We start from the raw sequence: 19,271 nt of genomic DNA, 5'->3' as shown, positions 1-19,271 counted from the left end.
AGAATCTCCTTCTTCCAGGTGACATAATATGATGCACCATATACTGTGACTCTTTAGTAATAAGGAACTTACTTCTTATATTCTGGTATGATCTGGCTTCAGTTGGCCTTTAAGTAAAATCCTGAAAGAAGCAGCAGGGAGCTTGACAGGCTTAGAGGCTGTGCTCCTGCACTCTCTTCTCACTAGGTTAGTTTTTCAAGATATACATGGGGTAGACTCTGCAGCCAGAGTGTACAGGAGAGTTTGCAGGGGTAGCAAGGGGTTAGGAAGGATGGTTATGGACGATGGGATGAGATGCAAAATAGACAACACAGCTGGTTAGATACTAGCCAAAAGGGTGAGCTTATTACTAGGCCTAAGGGTTCCTATGAATTACTATTACTAGCTGTATGGTTCCTATTACTGGTGAATCTTCCTCCTGTTGGTATGAGTTACTCCCAAAAAGTAGTTTCAGAAACCTAAAGAAATATACCACCTTGCCTACAAGGATGCTTCAGAACTGGGGATAGAAGAGCTGCTGGCTGCATTAATTAGAGTAATAAATTAGGAGGATTGTGATGTTGTTATGAATGGCATGTGAGTTATGAAGGATTATGCCATGTTGCCCGAATTTACTAGCTCTCTTCCATGTCTGAATAGCAGATGGGCATCATTATCAGCATGGTTCCTCATTAGCGAGCAGAGGCAGTGCTTCCAGCCAAGCTGGGTCATGACTGGCATTTCTGTATTTTCTAGCTGTATTCTTCTATCCCAGAAGGAGGTGTATATTTAAAGACTGCTTAAAGACATAGTAAGGATACAACCTTTTCTCACACCCTTACTCTAAATATAACTGACTTGCTCTGTAATTTCCCCCCATGGTCCAGCAATGGAGATTTTCTTTTTAAACAAGTTCAAATATTAAATATATAAATGTCTGTAAACGAAGGTCAAAAGGCAGGTTTCCCTTTACTTGGTCTACCCAATATTGTAAAAAATAAATCCCACTCTGTTGCAATACGTTACCTCAAATTCAAACTTGGAGCTGCCAAAATTAGTTCGCTGTTTCTGCCAAAAGTTATCTGGCTTGATTATCAGTGCAACGTGAATGCAACATGGAAAGGATTCTTGTAGGATCTTCAAAAGTGGCTTAATAGAGTCCCATTTTGATCCACGCATATCTACAATTACTGTGAAACCTCGCTTGCACACGTCTTCACTAGAAAGGAAATAAAACAGCAATTAAAAGGGCAAGCTGTATTACAAGTACAAACTTGGTAATTTATCTGCCAGTTCGGTTGATGTTTTCATCTGTCTACTTATTAGGAGTTTTACCTCTGGAAGGATTATGTCTAGCCAGGTTTTTTAAAAAGTTAAGATTTTTATCCAGCATGGTTAATATTGGCAGGCCAGCCCTAAACTAAATACTTTACACACACACACCTACACAGACTTGCATCTAATTATCTTTTAAGATAAGCAGGATAACAACACAAAAAAATGATCAAGAACCAAGCTGAGTAGCTATTTTCCTGACTTTAACATTCAAAAGTCTGTCACTTGCTTGTTTGCTGCTCTGCACAATAATATTTATGTATTAAGCAGCTGATGGTGGTTTCCTGAGGTCTGACCCAGGCAACCAGCTTACATCAATTAGGTTAGGTCCCCTTAAAATACATAGTTTACCACTATGGCTGACCTAGCCATGCACTGAAGAAAGAACCACGCAAAGCATCTCAGAGTTTTGGATTCGTTTTCACATGAAACTGGCAGTATAGATTCAATTTTTGCCGTAGACAAAGGGAGCAGGTGGACAGCATTTATTATGTTACACTTTTTATGTGACATGTTTTATGTAATATCCTTTATATGATTCCCAATGCCAAGCCCCCAACAGCCTGAGAACAGCCTATTGGCTTTCATAATTTTCACTATGTAGCTATGGGTCCTGTGGAAGTAACTAATCCCATGATCTGCGTTCACAAACACGTTGGCATTTTCAACCCTATTTCCTTTTTCTCTGGGACTGGAGATCCTTAACATACTGTTGCAATTCCTCATTATATGCTACAATTAGTAGTGTTTGCAACCAGAGCCACATGTTCTTGGCTGTGTGGAAAAGCCTCCCCCACACTATCCTGGCTCCATTTTCTGCCATATATCCCATCTGACTTTTTCATTTTTTTCCTCATTATTTTGCTGAGCAGGCTTGGTTCTTCTAGTCAGATACTAGCAGTGCCTAAAATCTGACCTGCGCTGAAACTTTTGAAAAGCTCTGAGGCTCTGCAAATTATTACAGAAAACAGTCATTTCAAAAGTGAACAATTTCAGAAAAGCACTCCTTCAGTACCATGCTTAATACCATTTCAGGGGGGCTTCTCTGCAACTAGTACTTTGAGGATCACAAGGTAAGCTCCCTGTAAGCCTTCATCTAATAAAATCTGGGGTTAAAATGCTTTTAAGAATTACCATTTGCCAAATACCTAAATGAAATGACTGGGTAAAATCACAGTAATGCTCCTCAAAAGCTAGCTCTGATTTTGTCCACGCCCCTTCCCTCTGGTACTTTCCTTCCTTCCTGGACAAGCTTTCCTTGTAATTACATAACTGGCAGAATGAAAGAATTAAACAACCTTCCCAGTCAGGTGCCCTCAAAATATAGCCCCTGTAAATGACTTTGTCTTGTTATAGTGACACACAGCTTCAAGCCGTAATACACAAACGGTGCCCTTACCTAGGAATACACGCCAGGTATGAAATGAGCCTCCTAAGGTCCTCTTGTCGTATTCTGTCATGATTGCTTCGAGCTGGAAATGTTAGAATGGGGCCTCCACGTTTATCTCTTCCACCTGAAAAAGAAACATACTGAGCGCCCACTGCACATTGCGGCCTACACTGAGGATAAGAGCCTCTGCCCCTGCGAGAGTTGCAATTGGTCACCATGCATCTGAGCCCAGTATTTGGGCAAGACTGTATTTCAACAGAAAGGCACCACTGTACATGTTATGTTCTCATTTAAAACAAAATATGTAACACTAGGGGGAGATATGGATAAGAAAGTCTTCTTTTACAGCTGCAGAAATTATGCTGAATATACTAGAAGAATTTTATATGTATCTAATTCCATTTGTACCCTTCACCTTCTCAAAAGGGCTCCAAGTGGCTTCGTAGAAATCCCTATCTTTGCAACAATCACAGAAGGTAGGGTTAGGAAGAACAGAGGGCTTTATCCAATACTTAACTATTTTCATAGGGGAAACCCAAGCCCTACAGTCATCCTTTTGCTATTTTCATCTCTCCTTTCTGTCTGCTGTGTTCTTTGTTGTCCATTTTAGGCTGGGAGCTCTTTTGCAGTGAGAGGAAAAGGAATTTAACTGTGTTTTATTTAGTCAGCTCTGTAAAACACTGCGTACACTCTGATGCTGCCTAAATTACTATCACATCTAAGCCATCAATTTTCTCCAGTGATTTAAAGCTGAGAACAGCATATTAAAATTCTTTTCAGTGGCTGATCTCAATTTTTGGAAGCCAGCACAGAAAGGATAGTCCTCCGCCTGCCCCGGCCCCCGAGATGTTTACGATTCCCAGGTGATTTTCTACGAGAACCACAGCCAGGCCCAAATCTCCTAAGCTTCAGAGTTGTAAAGATATTGCATGCCTTTGTACCATTCTCTCAGCTTCTGAAAGACAGAAGCCAAGCTATTGGCAAAAGCAAGAATATGTCAAGAAACACTGAACCCATGGAAGAGACTGGTGCAGGCACAATCTGAGAGCTGAATGGAGTCAGGACTGCTTGTGACTTCTTGTGTAGCTCTCTCAGCTCCAGATGCTATCTGCCTCATTTTGGGGGGGGGGGTATTTCCACGCAAAGAACTAAACAATGCATTACTTCCTTTCTCCAAGGAAAGTGGTAAATGGACATTACCCTTTGTTCTGCTTTCCATCGGAGAAAAGAGGCCTCAACGTCTATTTGAACAATAGTGTTCTCTTAACCTGGATCTCTCAGGACAGAGAAAGGGAGTACTAATATTAGGATTATTTTGGTCACATAATACTCAAAGATGCCGAGGCTGGTATGTGATCTAGGCCAGCGGCACCAAAGTAATAGAACAATCACAAATTTCATGAGTAATAACATGATAAATTTATAGGTTTTGTATTTTTACTATTCTCTCCCAGGTCATGTTTTGTGAATCAACTCCCCCCACCCCCCATGTTTCTCCTTTGGAGGCTCTGATCATCCAGAAAAATTAAGGGGATGATCTTGCATTTGTGATGCTGTTTATTATAAGATGGGGGGTCTTTTTGTACTGCTATTACTACAAAATTGGAGTAGCTTCTGTTGCTACACATAATATACTACAGTAACCTTATATGTACTCTACTGCCAAGTTCAAGCTGTAGAACAATAAGCCAACATGGTTTTCTGTTTTGGTTTTTTTTTTTAATACTTTTTGAGTGTCAGGCCTAGCCCAAGGAACTCCAAGAGACCATGCAAATTCAGTCCAGCTATGTTTAATAGCTACAACCTCTAGCAAGAATCTTCCCAGACTGAAACCCCAGTTCCCAAAGTCCTCCAGCCACAACAGTGTGAATTCCTCAGGGAGGTGTCAGTCTCATCCTTTTGTTCCTTCCACACGGTTCCAGTGAGCTAAGAAAATGCTTATCTCCCTGAGCTTGGCCTTTATAATTCCATTGCATCACATTGAGGAACATTAAAGAAGATATGTAAACTGACATAAGAAAACAAAACAAAAAAAAGGAAACAAAAAGTAACATACCATTGAATGAACAAGGCATTTAGAAATTTCATAGAGGTTATAATTTTCCAGTATAACACAGTTAGCTATAAATAATTTAATGTATTATATTGCTTTAACAGACTAAAAATAATCACTATTAAACTCTAAGAATGAATACTGAGAACTTGGGTCAATCACCAAGTAAAACTATAGATTATAATAAATTCAATCCATGTTAGTAAAAATCTGTTCTGTTTTGGACATCCTATGAAATTAAAATATAGACTCCATCCACAGAGAAATCCAAATTCTGGATGTGGTATAAATCCATGTATTAAGTTGTAGTCTAGAAATGGTTTCCAGTCTGAACTGAATTCTGTGTCAGATTTACTTTTAAGATACAAAGTTATTATAGACACTGAAGCATTCTCCCACAATTTAGCTTTCTTTTATTGAAGGGATCACGTGACCTTTGCAGTAACAGCATATAATACGCTTGCAAAAGTTAGCATATTCATAGTGTACTTGGAAGAGATATACAATTTAGTAAAGTTTAATATCATAGGTTGAAATGGGAATTCAACTTTTAAGATTTGCTTTATATTATAGATCATTTTCCAGAATTGGAGCTGCACAGCATTGCCGCCAGATATGAAAAAAATGATCCAGCCTACGCATTACATTTCCAGCACCTTTTTAAGAAAATGAACTGTCCATTTTAGCAATCAAAACTGGAGTAAATAGCAACAATAAAGCATCTTATATTTTCTCTAAGTATGATATTTGGTCCTGGGGAAAATCTATCTATGTGGTCATTAAGAGCTGATACCAACTTGATGGCACATAATCAATCAATCAATGATATTCAGAAGCAAATTTAATGTTCTTCTTCCACAGAAATTCCCATTGTTGCATCTGTATTAATTGGGATCAAGAACTCCATCACTAAATGACATAGTTGTAAAGCATGATGTCACATGACTGCACTGACTTACAATGGCAGTTCCAGTTCCGGTCTTTAGGCAAATCCCGCATGGTCGTTAGGCATGATGTCATGTGATTGCCATTTGCAACCTTTTGCCAGCTTCCCCATTAACTTTGCTTGTCTGAAACCGGCAGTGAAGGTTGCAATAGTGATCATGTGACTATGGGATGCTGTGACTGTCGTAAGTGTAAGCTGGTTGCCAAGTGCCTGACTTGTAATCATGTGACTGTGGGGATGCTACAACAGCTGCAACTTTGAGGAATGGCCATAAGTCTCCTTGTTCAGTGCCACTGTAACTTCAAACAGTTGCTGGACGAATGTTCGTTAACCGAGGACTATCTGTATCTCAATATTCCCTCTTCTTTTTGCAATTCTTTGAGTACTATACTAATTTGAAGATACTGAAACCAATCATGTAGACTAGTTCATTGCGAAGAGTCTCAAAAGATATTATCTTCATCTTGTTAATAATTAAATCTTGCAATCTAAACAAATTATTAAATCTCCACTGAGCAAATTTGTTAGTGCTTTTCTCTTCATAGAAATAAACAGCAGCAAAACAAAAGTGGAGAAAATCTGGGCTTATTCTTGTTCTGCATTTATCCCAAGCACTCAGTACATTATGTATTTTGCATGATCCCTTATGAATTGTTTGTTTCAGTTTGTATTGGTCTAAATATATTTATGCACAGCATCTGAAAGTCCTGCCCCTTCCTTAGAGGTAAGGAGCCAGGAGATACAATCCACTCTGAAATCCATGTTAAACAACTAGCATGATAATACAATTTAAAGTCCAGAACCACCAATCTGCCTTTCTCTTTTTAATCCTGTAAAAACTTTAATTTAATCCTCAGTCTTTCACTGGACCGTATGTAGTTCAATATTTGTTTATGCCATTATGTCACTTAATACCATCCTTTCAATATACAGAGGCAGGGAAAACTTTCTAGCCAGTGTTTATGGCAGAATGAGAGTGGAATACTTACTGGAGGATAAAGTCTGGGGGCAAGCACTATTTCACTATAACTGTAGTTACAATCAGTCACCCTGCACTTGAAATGAATGAGAAAGCCTTTTGGTTGATGGATGTCATTTCCAAGCAAGGCTGTGTTTTTAGACTTTAGTTTAGAAATTAAGCATTGATAAGCATAGGCGTAATATACTTAGTTCAGTCCCATTCCTAAGGCTCTCAAGTTAAGTTAGACAGGAAAACAGCCAATTAGGCCTGCTAATGTTTCTTCTAATGCTGGTATGCTACCCCTGCTGGATATTTTATCCTTAAACTTAGGTTATGAGAAAGTCTAGATGTACACTGATCAAGGAGATGAGAGTTTGCCATCAAACATAGACGTGATACATTCAGTCCACAAAGCAAAAAAATATAAAGGGGTAGGTGTGAAATATAGATGTAGAAGAGGGGAATATGCAAAAATTGTTAAGGAAACTGGAGCTATTGTGATGAAATTCTAATTTTCCCCCATCATCAATCTTCATTTATGTCTTTGGACCAGGACTCATGGTTTTGGGATAGAATGTACCAGAGAAAACAGATTTCATTCACAAGATATCAATCTATCATTTTATACAGGATTGTTTTTCTTACATACATAAATACATAAGAAGGATGTACTCTATTCTATAGGTTCTTGGTAGGTTCAAATTTTGACTGTTTTACTAATGAGTCATTATTTGTGGTCAATATTAATCCTGCCCTTCTCCCAAGTCTTATGCAATGCCAAAAGATGTGAATGAAGAACATTTTTAATCTTTGCAAAATACCAATATTGCTCCTTTTGTTGGCTTTCTTAAACTCTAATCAGATTAGATGGGTGGCTTTTAATTTTTTCCTCCTGTAATGATGAAAATAAATTTACTCTTACATATTTATATGTAAATTTACAACATATAGATACAATAACATATCTATAGATATGACCACTTACTGAATTAAGAGCTGTTGTACTCTTATGAAAAAAAAAACACTAACTGGGCATAAAAATATAAATATGGCCATATAAATATGAGCAAATGAATGAATGAATAAATAAATTTAATGAAACTACCAACTTTCAGTGCCCATCCATTGAAGACAGAGTTAAGTTTATTGCAATTTTCTCAAAATAGAATACCCAAGTCTTTGCTTACCCAAGTCATTACTAATCCCACTGAACAAAATATCAGAATTATAAGCGATAAAGTCAAAACAGCAAAATGGGCATGGATTCATCTACTTTTTCCAGCTAATCAATAAGCAGAACAGTTTTATCTTATGCAGCTGCAGAAGTCTGATAGCCAAAGATAGTTGATTTGAATCAAAAGCCAAATTCCCCTGCAGACACTGTGCAGACTTAAAGCTATTAAATCTTGCAAGTCTGAAAGTGCTTCCCTCCTTCCCTCTATTATCTTCATGAGAACTGGGGGTGGGGGGGGGAGGTCTGAGGTATTTTCAAACCACTTTCTTGGCCTAGGCTCAAATCTCAATTATCTGACTGGTACCTTGGTAGCAGATCTTTCCTCTGTCGCTCAAAGCCATCCTCTTTTCTCACTATAGCCAGCTCAAAAACGAAGTCCTGTAGCTAGTCTAAGCTGCATACTCAGGGGAACAATACAGGTTAATTTTTTATTTGAAACTGCCTTTTGAGAGTGTGGTATCCTTCCCAGGTAGAACATGAAATTAAATGCAAGCATATGTATGCTGGACAGGGAATGTGAAATGTCATGGCAATAATAGTAATTGCTTTTCTGAGCCCTGTCAAAATCCAGATAAAATCATGCTCTAATTTGGGGGTCTCAAAAAGCTTCCAGTTGTTCCCAAGCATATTTTCACTGTGTGTAAAGTTAATCACATTTGTTAAGGTGATTTGTCTACAAAACCATATTTGTATTTAATACAGAGGTAGAAGCCTTATATTCTATACCAGTTAGAGAGTTTCTTAATCCTGTTGTAGTTTACTATCACTGGGATATTTTTACAACTGATGCACGTGGTGCAAGGTTGTTGCTCTGAAAACAGAACTACTGAGTTTGCTATTTCTGTATTTACTAAATGAAGGAGTTCTCAAACTGAGGGGAGTCATAAGCAACTTAGAGAGATCTACAGTTTTCTTTTTTTTTAAATTGCCTCCAGCATGATAGCTAACCTCAGACTTTCAAGTATTACTAAGCTTGCAAATCAATTTTGCATCTGCTTCATTTTCTTAGCAGAAGCACAAGAGTTCTATGAGCCACCAATATAACCATATTCTTTAAATGTTATAGCACATTATTTTGAAATTAACTTTTTAATATTTATTTATTTTACTTTTTTTTACCTTTGTCCATTAAAATCTGTTAATGTCAAAAATGAGCCAGGTGTACCCTTTCCTGGACCAAGAGGTCCTTCAGTCACTAACGCTTTAGTCGCCTCACAAATGGATTACTGTAATATGGACTACATGGGGCCACCCCTGAAGACCACTTGGAAGCTACAGCTGTTGCAGAATGCAACAGCTAGGGCACGGACATGCCTTGTTATGCCCTTGTGACCCCATTGCTCTGTGAGTTGCAGTTGGCTTCTGGGTACAATTCAAGGTGCTGGTTATCATGGCATAGGGACCTGGTTATATGATGGACCATCTGTTTCTGGTTGTTTCTGCCCATCTGGTGAGATTAGACAGAGTGGGCATGCTTTGGGTCCCATCTGTCAGGTCTTCCAGGTACACCAGACTTGGAAATCAAAGTTATGAATAGTAAAACTACTTTTATTATAGGGTAGCAGTAACAGAATCTTGCAAGTCTGAAAGTGCCTCCCCCCTCCGCCTTTATTTACAAGAGAACTAGGAGGGTCCAGTCTGAGATGTTTTCTCAAATTACATTTCTGCTTTGGACTCAAATTTCTCTTATCTGACCGTTGCCTTGGTTGCGGCTCTTCCTCCTGTTCCTCAAGGTTATTCTCACATCCCATTACACATCAATCAAGCAGTTTCATCTGGCAGGAAGCTTTGCTGATTGAGCCTGGAGCATGTGATCCAGCCAGATCTTAGCATATGGGCAGAAACAATTTGTTAAAATCTAATATGTATAAATAAGTGATATACTTATTTCTTGCCCAACTGTAATGAAATCATGACTTTTATTGATTGGGGGGGTGCATAAATTAATTTACCATTTTAAGCGGTTGTAGTATTGCAAAGTTTTTTAAAAACTGCCTTAATGGTTAGCATACTTTGATCTTTTCCCCCTCCAAACAATGTACAATTTTATTTTTCCTGACTCACAGTGTTTGTTCAGAGTCCTAGAATACCTACATACCTGCAAATCCACACTTAAAAGATGTCATATTTGTTTCCAAATATTAGCCTAACCACCCACCCCTTTTTGCACATCTCTGATCTTTACTTCCTACTTCCTGGGACCTCTTACCAGAGTTCCCGATTTTCTTAGAGCACTTCTACATAAAGCTGTGGTGCCACTCCTGAAGTTCCCACATGAGTGCCCCCAAAGGGAAAGAAAGCAGATTTTCTTACAGCTTGACGTATCCAAAACGTTTGAATTGCTAAATTTCCTTTTTGTGATTTGAACTGCCTGAATTCTATGTGGTGGGGATTCTTTTCTTCTAGTGGAAACTCTTACTGATCTCCACCACCACCCCTCCCCAGCTCTGTGGCTGTCTCCTCTCCCCTTGGCTATGAAATCAGTGTAGCACCATTTGCTCATGTGCTCCATTACAGGTCTTTTCTGAACTAGATCAGTTTTTTCATTTTCTCATCAAGAGCAAAATATTGAAACATGGACAGGAACAGGCAGAGATCTTACTGAGAACTGAAATCTATGCTCTCTCATTGATTGGGAGAACAGTCTGGCTCTTGCTATTCTGGCAGCAACTGCAGTTCAGATGGTTTTGAGCCACTCCAAGATCTGTTACATGGATGTAAAGTGTTTGTGGGGTGGCAATGCTTACAGTGAGGAAGCTTCCTTAGAAAACGCTGCTCTCAGCCCCAAGGTCCCTTTAGAAACTTTCATTCCAGTCAGAACGGCAGCATTCCGTTTCTTATATGAAGTAACCTGATTTGAAAACCAACTGGAATGTTTATTAATGTTCCAGAATTTACTAACTCAACTGATGTCGACACTGTTACCATAACAGATACAGTACAATAGATTATATGTACATATATAAAACACAAACATTTTAAAAGAGCTAGCTTAAACATGGACTTCAAGAGGAAGGGCTATTCCAACACCAAAGTCATCACCGTTGAAACACAGGGGTAAATGCATAAGAGAAGAAGCCACAGAGAGGCCCTTCATCAACAGTGGTTCAAAAACACAACAGCTAAAATTACAAGAAAGGAAACATGGTGGGGGGGAGGAAGGGGGGTGGAATGGCAACAGAACCAAACCAGGAGAATGTTGTAAAGGGGGTAACAAACAAAAAGAAAAAAGAAAAAAAGAAAAAGAAGGTGGATATCAGAGCAATATTATGCCCAGTTTCTGCTATTTTCCCAAATCCCGAGCCAGATCTTGAGACATAAGTTCAGCTTGCATTAAATGTGACAGCTACAGGGATTCCAAATACTAATGCTGAGCATTTATACAGCTCTTGAGAGTATAAAGAAATGCATCTAGATTATCTCAGTAGCCTATATAACACCTCTGTTAGAGAAAGTTCCCATATTGCAGATTTGGGTATATGAGGGCCAGTTCTCATGTCATGTTTATTTAGGCTTATGGTTAAGTAGGAGTGCATTTGCTTGCTAGTGCCAATTCTTCCTTCTTTCTCCCACCCGCACTTCCAACCAGTATAACTAACAAACAGCCATATTTGGTTAGTGTACAGCTTAGTGTACAATGCAGGACATATATTACTTCCAGACTCAATCAGCCAGAAAACATAACCATAAATAATTCTACCACAACCCATGACTAGATTCTCTGGTTGGCTGAGACTGTACATGGTATAAACTCTCAGACAATACATGAAACCAGCTTTCTACAATCTGTATGCTTTCCAAATGTATGGGCCAACTCCTCCAATTCCCCTTTGCTGAGAATTCTCAGAGCTATCACTCAAACATCTGGAGAGTGAAAAAAGCTGGGAAAAACTGCAGTAAACCCTACACCTAGGAGAAGGAATCAGCAGCTGTTATAAGATGTGTTCCATGCTTAACCAAAAGCCTGGGCAAATACAATGTGAAAATACAGTAAAAGAATCTCATTATGTAATGTGGTATGCCAGGTTGGTGTTAAGTATGAAGAAGGCCCTTATTTATTGCTTCTACAGTGAGCCACAATTCACACAACTCCCCCAATGTTGGCCAGCATCCCATTTTTCTGATTTGATTAGCATTTTTGATACTTCAGTAAAAAAAAAAAAAAAAGAAGTTAAAAAAAAAAAAGAAGCTCAGAGTCAGAGCTTCCCAGCACACAGAGTGCCTGAGCTACTTTCATTATCCCTGCTGTCCCCATTTTGCAATCCCTCCCTGTGGATCAGCAAGGTTGCCGGGTTGTGTGTGTGTGAAAATAGAGCAAACAGCATCTACAATTTGCATCAGATCCATTTTGTGACACTCCTTCGCTTTCCTACATCCAGAGGCCAGAAAAGGAGGTAGAATGTTAGTAACAGATTAACTCCCCTTGTCTGAGTTTACATAAGCAAGTTAACTCTAGGTTGCGTGCATGCTGTGTGAAGTAATGCAGACAAGAACTCTCCAATAGCCACTAAATAAACTCAAGTCTGAGAACCAGAAACTATTCATCAGTGAACCACCTTTTCCCTTCTCATTCTGCAATGTCATACTGTTAAGCCAAAGAGAGGTACAAGACAGAACTCATGCTCTTAAGTAATCAATTGTTCAGAGATTTCAAAGAAAGAGACCACGATAATTCCAAAGCCTTTTGCAACATTTAAACTTGAAAGAAAGTTATGCCCATAGACAGCTCTACGCCATTAAAGCAAACTGCCTGCCCTTCCCTTGAAGGCTACCTAGAGCCACACAGAGCTCTAAGCAATTCATGACAATATTAGATTCAAGGGCCTGTTTCTTCCATCTAGTTGTTTCCCATTCTCACTTTTCTCCAATCATTTAGAAGCTAGCTGGGAATCAGGCACACAATACCAGGAAAGCAAGTATCTCAAGAAGTGTTCAAAATATGATCTTTATGTTATTGGATTAATGCTGACAATGAACTGGTACCCTCTGAATATACTAAGTACAGCATTCATTTGCATTGGCCATTCTAGCTAAGCATGATGGGAACTGTAACATGCCAGGTAGAAAACACTGGGTTAACAGAGCAAAGGGGATATCTTATTAATCTCTTCCCTAAGCAGCATCTCCAGAAATAAAAAAGAATGCTATGAATGGAGCAATGGGGAACACAGATTTTTTTTTTAAAGAAAAATCTTGTGCTATTTTTATGTTAAAGTCCTGAGCATTAGCACTCGAAGTAATTGTGGGGTATTTAGTTCAGACCAATATTCTTGGTAAGCACAAACAACAAATAGCACACCAAAGACTTCATGGAAGAATGATAGCTAATTGATGTGTATTTGGAAAATATCCAACAAAATATAACCCCCCCCAAAAAGTATTTGTTAAAGGAAAGTGATAACATGCCTTAGTCAAATAATCCTCAAACTTCCTTCTCTCATGTTAAGAATTGGTTGCATAACCCATGCATATGGGCGTGCATTAGAGCCCATCTCCTGGTTGTATGGATGATGGTTGACTGGATGATGCTGGCTGGGGAATTCTGGGAGTTGAAGTTCACACATCTTAAAGTTGCTGAGGTTGAGAAACACTGATAGAACACATATTTGTACTGGATCATTTCTGGTTTCTTTTTTTGAGTAGTTCTGCCTAAAGATTTTGTTGGAAGAAACTATTTGGCAAACTATTGAGAGTATAAACAACTAGTATCAGAAGAAATATAATAAATAATTAAAAATATATTCTTTGTTGCTCAGTTGTCATAATTATGTACTGTACTGTCAGTAATCACTCACCGAAAAGCTAAGTAATACAGCTCAGGATCATAAATATATTATTTTACTCACCTGAAAGGTATGCAACTTTCTCCTTGAGGATTGGAAGGACTTCCATAGCTTTCATTTCATCATTTTTACGAAATCCTGAAGACAAAAACAAAATAGATATTAAGTCAAGTTGCACATAGAACAGCATAATTCTTTTAGAATCACATTTTTTACACTGTTGGGGGTGGGAGGTGTTTTTGTTTTGCATGACTAACTAAGAAGAAAACAAAAATTATGCTGATAATTTTAAAAGGCTCTATGAAATTTGCAAGCCTAGATGCACTGAATATACTTTATAACAGTATCATCACAACATGGAACACAATCATTTTAAAGGTGCACGTCAAACATACAGAAGTAGTCCTCGCTTATTGACTGCTCGCTCAGCGAAAGTTCAAAGTTACGACGGTGCTGAAAAAGGAGACTTATGAACCATCTTTGAAGTTGCAGCCATTGCCGCATCCCCATGGTCATGTGATTGAGATTTGGGCACTTGGCAACTGGTGCACATTTATGATGGTCACAGCATCCCATGGTCATGTGATTGCCATTTGTGGCGTTCACAGCTGGCTTCTGACAAGCAAAATCAATGGGGAAGCTGGCAGTAAGTCAAAAGTCACAGTCACGTGACATTGTGCTTAATGACCATGGATGATTCACTTAACAACCACACCTGGAACTTATATTGTAAGCTGGTGTGGTCACATGATGTTTTACTTTACAACCACATGGCTTAGAGACAGAGTTGCCAGTCCCAATTGTGGTTGGTAAGTGAGGACTACCTGTATACATATTCTAAAAATCAATGGCGGCCATTTGAAACAAGACACAGTTTTCCTAAGGCCCCCAGACTTCCGGAAACCTCTGCATGAGACTCATTTTCAGATTCCAATCCTCTTCAGGACATTCAGTACACGACCCCCAATTGTGCCTCTTTATGTCCATCACTAATCTTTCAAAAATCTTTGAAGTACATTAAGGAATGATGAGATATGGAGATGGGCAAGAAATTACTAACACTAAAGTATCAATAAAGCTAGTACAGAAAGGGGAACCTTACTCAACCTAGTTTCTGCTCTTATTCCAAGCACGTGGCACTTGTGATCCATCACGACAAACTCAGTCTGATATTGCACATAAATTTAAATCTATCCTTTCATGCTACCTGAACAAACTGGAAGAAATTACAGTGAAGGGAAGTATTTAATTCAAGATGCTAATAATTTGTTGTAGCATATGAGCCAGACACCATGGTCCAAGCAAACTAGTTTCAAACCATGGATTTTGAAGCACTATTTCTAAACTAACCAGTGTAAGTTAGACAAAGTTAGTTGAGATTCAGTCCCACTGCAATTGGTGACATAAGACAATAATGGACAAATCTACACGACACCATTTGCTAAACAAGGGAGAAGAAATTTACAGAGAGGTGTTGCATCAACTCATACCTGTCAGTCAGTATTCCAGACATTTTTGTAGCAGCTGGAAAACCAACATTTCTCTACCCCTCCATTTTTTAGGGGGAAAAAAAGAAGAAAAAGTAGCAGCAGCCTGAATCAGAGTTAGAACCATCTCACATGGGATGGTTTAAGACTGAGCCTTCTACATGCCTGTAGGAAGTAAGCATGAAATAGAGCCTGGCTAGCAGAAATATTTCACTACTCTTGCCTCCCAGTTCTATGTTTAGAGCTTGAAAAAGAAAGTTAGCCAAAAATTCATTTTCCTCTTCTAGTTCATTTTGCAGTGTCATGGTTAAGGTAAATAAATGAAAACAACATTATGAGTACAGGTTGTGGTTAAGGACCTTCACCTCTATTTAAATTATGCTCCAGACTTAGACTTCTGAACAGTTACCCTTCAATATTATGATTTGTAAGCATCTTTTCATTTCAACAATTTGTTGTGTTCATTTAAGTACCAGAAGCCTCCTTTGCAATGGATACTTTCACAAAAAACCCTCACCGGAAGAATTTTTAAAGTGTTTTTTAAAAGCTCCAGTAATCAAAGAGATCTTTTAACATTTTTAAAAAGGAAGTATGACGCCCTTAACACACAGCTCCACTGAGAAAAACATGTTCTTAATTATTAAATGGGCTCCCTATGCTTGAATCAATTAAAGCTTTAGTTGATAGGTCATAAACTGATTAAAGCTTGCAATTTTAGTAGTAATGAAGGCAGTATTCTATAACTGAAGTAAGCGTGCCAGAAGCAGAGCGCTGAAAAGCAATCATGGGATATTAGGATAGGAAATGTTTAAGAACATCTCACAAAAATGGTTGTCACCATCACGTATAGCCTCAATGGAACAGATCCAGAAAACCAAGGATAGCACCATTGATCAAAGCTTTAGAGACAACTAAGCTGCCCAAACTTAACAAATACAGTCAAGTGGTAGACATTTTGGATAACTCAGAAAGAAAGGGGCTTGATCTTGGGACTGGGCAATAGAATAAACAGTTACAGAATAAGCAATTCATTTAATAGGATTACAGTAGTTGAATGCACGTGACCTAGAATTTAGTGCTCCTCATTTGCAGACCATTTTGTTAGGAATGTTCACAAAACATTAAAATGTTTTGTTTCACACTCCTTGTAAACTTTCTATTGGAAACTTTTTAGGGTTCCATGTTCAACAGAACACTCAAAACCATTCAAATATTCCACGTTCCAAAGAAACAAATTGAAATATTCCAAATATTCTGTTCCCATTTTTTTGTCTTGGGGTCATAAAAGTAGGTAGTTGGGAATCAATACTGAGTGCTATCTATTACTTAATCTCCTGAAAAAATGGCAACAGGGATGATTAAAAAATATTTAAGATGTTTTAAACGTTCCCATATCCAACAACAGATGCAACAATTAAGCACGTTTGCAGCCTGTCCTGCCTGCATAAACATCTACATAATCAAGCCCAGAATCAAGGAACAGTTGTTCTCTTCAATATAGCCCGTGAACAGCTTAACAGTAGCAAAGACCTCTTCCTAGTGCATACACACAGTACTGTTTTGCACTTGGCAATCTGTCTACAAAGCTCAAAAAGGAAAGCAACACTGTTCAAAGCAGACACTACCTCTCTGAAAAAGAAGTGAACACCACACAATTTTACAAGCACTGGATTCTAATTTGCCCTGGCACGGAATTTTAAACCAGCAGTAAACTTACCTACCAGGCATGTAGCAACCTTTCTTACATTCAAAATCTTTCTCCACCTTTGAAAACATGGCAAATCTAGATTCCTTCATCCCGACCCACAGTCCTTTTCTGAATTAGCTCCAGCCAAAGGGAGAAAAGATGGAATCTATACCTCCTATTTTACTGGCTAATGCACTCTCCAAGTCTCCATGGCTGGAAGAATGGTTTTAAAAAGTAAGCCTACTGAAGAATGTCTGAATGCTCAGAACATGGTAAAACAAAACATTGTTTTACCCTGAGGGTGGGATAAAAATCCAAGAATATCTACGGTTCCAAGCCCAGAATGTTTTCACTACCCCTACTTTCAGTTCTCCAACTTCAAATAGATCAATTGCTCTAGTGCTTGCCATTATTTGGTTCAAATCTATAGGTAGTCCTCAAGTTACGACAGTAATTGGGACCAGAATTGCTGTCACTAACTGATGTGGTCATAAAGTGTGATGTCATGCGACTGTATCACTTAGTGATGGCAATCCCAGCACTCCCCGTTGCTGCTGTTAATCGAATTTCACTGGTCGTTATTCTGGACTTGGTCCCTCCCAGCCCTGAGCCTTGGTTCTTCCAAGGTAAGGGGCTGCTTCCCCTTCAACTCCCCCCAACTGCCTATTTCCCCCCCATCTTTGCCCTTTTGGCTGCCCTTCACCCTGCCTTGCACCGAAAGTAGCCCCAGAACCATGGGCTCTGGGGCTGCTTGCCACGCTGTGGCTCAGAGGCTTCTTGGTGCGCCACAGCTCTGGGGCTGGAAGAAGCCCCTGAGCTGCAGCACAGCAGGAAGCCACGGCCACCTGTGGAAGCCTCAGCCACCCCAGCCTGGCCCAACAGTGTGGTGTGAAGCAGCAGCCGCCCCAGGAAGCCCCAGCAGCACTGTGCAAAGCCCCAGCCACTCTGGAAATCCCTAGCCACTCCGGGAAGCCCCAGCTGCCCCAGCAGCATGGCGCAAAGCCCCAGCTATCCCGGGAAGCCTGAGTCACCCCAGCAGCGCGACACAAAACCGCAGTACCCCAGGGAGCCCCAGGAGTGTAGCAGGAAGCCACAGCTGCCACAGCCCAGTCCCAGCCGCAGTCACCCTCAACACCTTGCACTCCAAGGCCCCTGCCACCCTGTGGTCCGCTGCTCCACTGACCTTCGCCGTCTTCTTGCTCCCATTGCTGACAAGGAGTGCCTGCCCTGGCCCTTCTCAAGGTAGCTGCTAGCCATGTCAGGCCATCTTCCCCAGGTTTCACGAGGAAACTGCTGTGCACAACCTTGGGAAGAAAGCCTTGTGCGGCCAGCAGCTGCCCTGCAAGGGGCCAGGACGGGCATGCCTCATTAGCAGCAGGAACAAGAAGACAGTGAAGGTCAGCTGGGTGGCAGCAGGGGCTGCGGAGTACAGGGGGCCAAAAGGGCATAGATGGGGGGGGAGATAGGTGGGTGGGGGAGTTGAAGCACCCCTGCAGTTGTAAGTGCAGGCGGGCTGCTGTGCCCGAATTTTAATCATGTGACTGCTGGGGAGCTGTAACGGCTGTAACTTCAGGGGCCAGTTGTAAGTCCCTTCATTCAGCGCTGTCATAACTTCGAACAGTCGCTGAATGAATGGTCATTAAGCGAGGACTACCTCTAATGCATTTCCTATACATCAGAGTTTGGAAATTAGGAGCCAATCTTAGCAATATACCTTCCCTCATTTATAGTACTGTACAAACTCTTATTTATACTGCACAATTTATTTTATAATTGGCACCAACTCTACTTCTGATTGACACCACCTGGTTCCTATAATATGATTTTGGGATCTTGGTAGCTAAGCAGGTTCAACCTTGAATAGGGAACTATAGGTTGGAAAGTTGAAAAGCAACCTAGGAGAAGATCTAGGCAAACCACTTTCTTAATGCTGCAAAGAAAAATACTTAATGTAGTCACCAAGAATCAAGCTCAACATGGGGGAGTCTTTACCTTTACTACAATATTAATTTAAAGTATTTTTTTTGTATGCGTATGTGTATGTATGTGTGCTTTCAAGTCAGTCTTGACTCTGGGCGACTGCCTGGACAAATCCAGACAGTTTTCTTGGAAACATTTTTGGGTTTGCCCTTGCCTTCTGCCTAGGGCTTTAGAAGTGTGACTGGCCCAAAGTCACCCAGCTGGCTTTGTGCCTACGGCAGGACTAGAACTCATGGTCTCCTGCTTTCTAGCCTTGTGCCTTAACTACTATGCCAAACTGGTTCTCAATGTCATATTTGGCCATTTTTAATTCAGAACTAAGTAGTAATGGTCTGTATTTAATTATGTCTATCTGCCACTAGAATTGAAATCACTATAAAAAATAATGCACATTTTATTACTGCAGCCATTCATAAGTCCAGAGAGAACTTCCACA

The 19,271-nt window shown here is 39.7% G+C and overlaps 1 protein-coding gene across 3 annotated transcripts in view; it reads right to left on the bottom strand.

Annotated features, from left to right (window-relative positions):
- Window positions 1–19,271, bottom strand: part of TRIO (trio Rho guanine nucleotide exchange factor) — a 249,792-nt gene that overhangs the window by 164,587 nt on the left and 65,934 nt on the right. For all 3 annotated transcript variants that reach the window (XM_088130970.1, XM_088130969.1, XM_007420371.4), the window contains exons 2-4: window positions 13,745–13,819; window positions 2,714–2,828; window positions 1,006–1,198 (exon numbers count right to left, since the gene is read on the bottom strand). In XM_088130970.1, the coding sequence (XP_087987096.1) occupies window positions 1,006–1,198; window positions 2,714–2,828; window positions 13,745–13,819 (383 nt within the window). The remainder of the gene's footprint in view (window positions 1–1,005; window positions 1,199–2,713; window positions 2,829–13,744; window positions 13,820–19,271) is intronic.

This window comes from Python bivittatus, unplaced genomic scaffold, assembly GCF_059951505.1.
Source record: "Python bivittatus isolate LINGU-HERP-01145 unplaced genomic scaffold, Pbiv_v1 ctg000840_np1212, whole genome shotgun sequence".
Lineage (NCBI taxonomy): Eukaryota > Metazoa > Chordata > Lepidosauria > Squamata > Pythonidae > Python > Python bivittatus.
This window is presented reverse-complemented; position numbering and strand designations above follow the sequence as displayed.